This window comes from Glandiceps talaboti, chromosome 19 (genome assembly GCF_964340395.1).
Source record: "Glandiceps talaboti chromosome 19, keGlaTala1.1, whole genome shotgun sequence".
Taxonomy (NCBI): Eukaryota; Metazoa; Hemichordata; class Enteropneusta; family Spengelidae; genus Glandiceps; species Glandiceps talaboti.
In genome coordinates this window covers 14,260,306-14,265,356 of record NC_135567.1, presented here as the reverse complement: position 1 = coordinate 14,265,356, position 5,051 = coordinate 14,260,306, and the positions used below count along the sequence as shown (strand labels likewise).

General features: G+C 39.0%; 1 protein-coding gene across 1 annotated transcript in view; it reads left to right on the top strand.

The window, feature by feature from the left end:
* The first annotated feature begins 3,892 nt into the window (after positions 1-3,892).
* LOC144450023 (E3 ubiquitin-protein ligase DCST1-like) overlaps positions 3,893-5,051 on the top strand; it is a 12,684-nt gene continuing 11,525 nt past the window's right edge. Inside the window, exons 1-2 of the mRNA XM_078140589.1 lie at positions 3,893-4,016; positions 4,470-4,673. Coding sequence (XP_077996715.1) covers positions 4,649-4,673 — 25 coding nt within the window. The 5' untranslated portion in view covers positions 3,893-4,016; positions 4,470-4,648. The remainder of the gene's footprint in view (positions 4,017-4,469; positions 4,674-5,051) is intronic.

Here is a 5,051-nt window from a genome sequence, read left to right as displayed (position 1 = left end):
ACTTTCACAAGAATCCATGTTGTAGGATCACTGATGTTAATTTTGTTACTGATTAAAATGCATAAATTTTCTGTTTTCTGATTAGCAACGATCAACATCCAAAACATCAAGATGGTGGGGTGACTACATTGCATTCTGGGTGAATAGGTGGCGTGGTTGTTAGCGAGGGCGCTGTTCACGGTGAATTTTGCACGATACAATGCGTGCTCGAAATCAATATGCAAAATACACGTAGAAAACTTACTTTGACCGCGATAAAGTAATAATATTATAGCAGTAGTACTTTTATTTCTAAATCAAAATTCAACATAGCAGTTCTGCTTGTCAGTCCTGTGTGGTGAGCCAACGGTTGGTCAGAATTAGTATTATTATTATATTTTCGCACTGTGTTGATTGCAGGTAAATAAATTCAGATATTCACGTTGAAATTGCAAATCGTCTTACAAAACTATATATTCAGGGAATGATTTCTCTTTAGAATCGACTGATACAAAAAGTGTAAGTTACTTCTACACTGCAGAGTCCTTTCAATGCAGAATGAAATGAAAGTTTTCGTAATCTTTGCAGTCATCTTCAAGTTCAACAGGTCTCTATATGCCATTGTCCAAAGCGCGTCATGAGATAAATTATGTTGTTGTTGTTGTTGTTGTTGTTGTTGTTGTTGTTGTTGTTGTTGTCGTCGTCGTCGTCGTCGTTGTGTTGTTGTTGTTGTTGTTGTTGTTGTTGTTGTTGTTGTTGTTGTTGTTAGAGTGCGCACTGAGTCCCAAACTCCTCTGTAACTTGTAAGGATGTGCGTCTTGGATGGTGCCGTAAAAGAGGCTGTTGTTAAACGTTTACGACGATGCCCAAACTAAGTACCAATAATATCAATGACTACGAAGGAGGGGGTTGTTAGAACGTACACTCTTTCTTTCCAGCTACAATTGTGATTAGACCAACAACTTTACCAATTTAACTCATTACTGTTGCATTTTACTTAATTTGTGTGCAAATGAAGGCCGATGCCATATCGTCGTAAACCATACCCTCTTTTACGGCACCGTCCAAGACTCGTTTTGTATGTATCGATATTAATATCATGCACGAATAGTTTAATCAAGGTTTTCAATCGAGCAAAAAACAACAATCGTATAAACCAGTTTGTATTATTTTAATTGAAATGATTTGAGTTTATTTATGATATATTCTTAACATTCTCGCAAACCAGAGCTGTTATTTCTTCCGCGACACTGCGAAATAACGTCTTGGGGGTGCGTTTTGGACGGTGCCGTAAAAGAGGCTGTCGTTTACGACGATGGACCGAGAAGAACTTTTTTACGACAGCGCAATCTAGGTTTCGACTTACCACAGACAAGTTTCTTCCTTGTCTGTAGGGTTGCCAAAAAGGTTTACTAAGACAGACACACACACACTATAACTATAATTGCTGGTGTTCATTTGGTAGAACACACAAGTATGATAGCAGTGCCTCTGTTGTGTGGATATCACCCTGTAATCAAGTTACTGTATGGCTACTTGAGAAAAACTAAGTATCAGAAATGCCGCCCTCTTGTGAGTATAATTAACCAAACGTCCATTCAATAGCTTATATATCAATATATCACAGCAAAAGTTTCATTCCCGCAAACCAGAGCTATAATTTCTTCCTTGACACTGCGAAATAACGAACCTCTTGGGCGGTGTGGCTTGAACGATACCGTAAAAGAGGCTGTGGTTTGCGATGATGCAAAGGTTTTAGTTTGTGTCTATTTTAGTATTAGTTGGAACCTCATTTGTCACTGTCGTATTTGACAAATGCGTCGTTTACTGCACGTTTGTCAGTCTTATGTCCTTTGTTGTCTGGTCTTTTATATACTATGTGACTCTGAAGTCCGGGGTCCGAAGTCACTGGTCACGATGAACCTGTCATGAGCGCACAAGATAGTTCGTCTCTTTGCTGACCTATTGAGACACGTACTCCGAAACTCCATCCAAAGTCATCCTCATGTGGTGAACCTGTATCACTGGAATACAAAATACATAACAGGATAGTGATCTTATCTGACCTGCTGTTACGTGACATGTACTCCAAAACTCCGGAGTCACCACAGGGTGCAGCGAGCATACAATTGATTCCTCGACCGATTCATTGATTGATCGATCGATTTATTGTTAGTAACAATGAGTCAATTGATCAATATCACACACAAAATAAGTTTTGTTTCACCACAAAAATTAATCATTCGATCGATCAATCATTCAACCAAATAATAAAACAATATATCAATCGATTAATCAATACATGCTGGCTGCACCCTGTGAACAAAGTAAAAAGTACATTGAGATTACGTTTCTTATCAGTGACGTACTCCAAGATAACAAAGACTCTTGTCATGGTGAACCGGTTGTGAGAATACCCTTGATAACAAAGTACAAAACCGCTATGTACACAGGTAAAACACTGAAATAATTGGTCACAGAAAAACCGAATGATCGACTGAGCGGGTCCTGCGTGTACCCGTACCAAAACGTAACTCTTCCAACGACGAACAGAAAAACAAGAATCGGAATCAGCTTCATGTTATATTCATCCAGATATGAACTCAGCACCAGTTTCCCAAACACACTCACAAGGACTTGCTCGCCGGTATTTTGCAGATATCGGTGGTGAACCTCAAGCGGATGCTTGGGGTTACGTGTCGGCCCAAGAGGATTAAGTTGACCGCTGTATGTCCTTAGTATACCAATGGCCAATATACCGACCAGAAACATGACAACTTCAAACGTCAACCAACGAAGGGTGAAAATCATGCGGTCTTCTACTGCCGGTAGCGGTGGGACCGGAATAGGCACGTAGAAATAGCCAGTGGTTACTATGGAAACGCTGAACACAACACTGAGAGCTTGTTGTTGGAATATCCACGACAGTTTCTCATCTATCTCCGACGGCATTTTCGTTCTGCTTCCCGGCATGCTAACGTTGATGTTGGTAGTCTAATCTTGTGGGGTTTTGTCCAGTATAAGGCCTTAGTGCAAATTGTGTGCCTTTTGGATAGAAACGTTTCTAGATGGTAGATAAGATATTTTGATACTGACGTCTGATGGGTACATACATATAATGATCTGTACAGGTCAAAGATTAACTGATAACCGTTTGTCAAACTGGGTTGACAGGATGGATTGATGGGGGAGAGAGAGAGGGGGGAGGGGGGGAGAGAGAAAGAAAGAAAGAAAGAAATATATTTGAATTTTCTCGTATTGGATATACATTTTCGGAACGAATAAATTGTCGATTTTTGACAAACATAACGCTAGCTATATTGTCGTTTGCCTCTGAGTCCAACCGGTTCAGTAAAAATAAAGATCTAGCTAAGAGAATATTTCTAATACTTCAAGTTCTTTTTTGCCAGTTTTTAACTCATCGTCTTGTTAAATTCGAATCCGTGCAGTACTTAATTTATTCATTGACGTATACGGCCCTGGGTTTTTGGAAATCTTGCAAAACGCGTCAAACACAGAACTCTTAACCATATTCCACGACTGCCTCGTTCGCGCGTAGAATAATTTTTTGGAGGGTACACGATCTGTCGAACTCTTATTCATTTCCAAACGTCGCGAACAAGGCTAAGAACACATAAAGTTTGTTTACGTAGTCGAATTTATTCAGTGACGTGACGACTGATCATGAGGCAGTACCACACGGCACTTGTGTGAAAAAATGTCCCTTTCCTTGGTAATATTTTAATATGGGATGTGGAAATTGTCTGCATAATTGCACAACGGGTAAGGTTAATATTTTCTTCAATTTCGAAAATTTCAAACTTGGAAGAAAAAACATCTCTGGTTTGCGACAATGCTGACGATATACTGCTTGCATTAAATTTTGCTATTGTGTATTAATACTTTCACGACAGGATTTCGAGCCCTTTTACGGCGAATATGTCCCTGCCTGGAGAAGTTGTTATGGAGCAAAGTTGGCGAATATCGTATAGCAAAGACTATATTGGGATTCTTATTTGGATCCGCAGTGGGCGCAGGTAATATTGAATATATCGTCTTGAATATGAATAGATTATCACTATGAATATGTATGTTTTACCGATATCCCGCCCCTTATAGGTTTATCCAAGCTGATAAAAAGTTTAGAAGATTTGTAAAAAAAATAAAAAAAATATTGAGTTGAAAACAAAGATTTGGTATATGTTGTTTCACATCTTGTTTTAGGAAAATAACAGCGTTGTTTCATGAATAAAACGTCTAAAATTATCCATATGGCCATCTTATAATGGCCCAGTTTGAATATGATTCAATGTAGGTGCGAAAAACAGCAATCTGGCAGATATATAGAAAGAGTTTTATCAGAACAAAAGAGCATAAACCTATGTTATCCTTATGACGTCACTAAGATAACACTAAATGTAAGGGGAATGAATCGTGGGGCTTTATAGATTTCCAAAGGCATAAGATAATTTTATTGTTTTTATTTTCAGCTTTGTACTTCGTTGTTCTGGAACGACTGCCGTTCGGTCCGACTGAGAAGCTTATATTTGGGGGCGCTATAACGTTTCTCCTTGCAGCTGGGTTTGCATCATCAATTCAAATACGTTGTATCATCGTGCTTATAATTCCATACCTGTTTGGTAGATATGGTCGAAATATCGTCAGTACGATGACCCTAACCGTGTTACTTACAGGTAAGTTAGAAGAATTGTCGTAAAGAACTAGCCCCCTTTACGGCAGCGCAGACGCTCTGCGCAGAGGCCGTGGTTGAGTATTATTTTCCGTTGCGTCAGAAAACTATGCTTGCGAGAATAATTCTAAATCACTTTATACTACGCTCCTCGAAAAAACACCAACTGATGCGTTTAATGCTTGATTGACGTGCGCCAAGGAAAGACTTCACCCAAAGACAGAGTTAGGTACAAAAAAAAAAAATTATTGATACAGAAAACGACAGTGGGTGCCTTTAATGTAAGTTTACGCATCACCATATTGCTATACTACTTACAAATAAAATAGACCTTTCCAAAATTTGCCATGGTGGCGCTCTACTTCCTGTATGTGTGTGTACC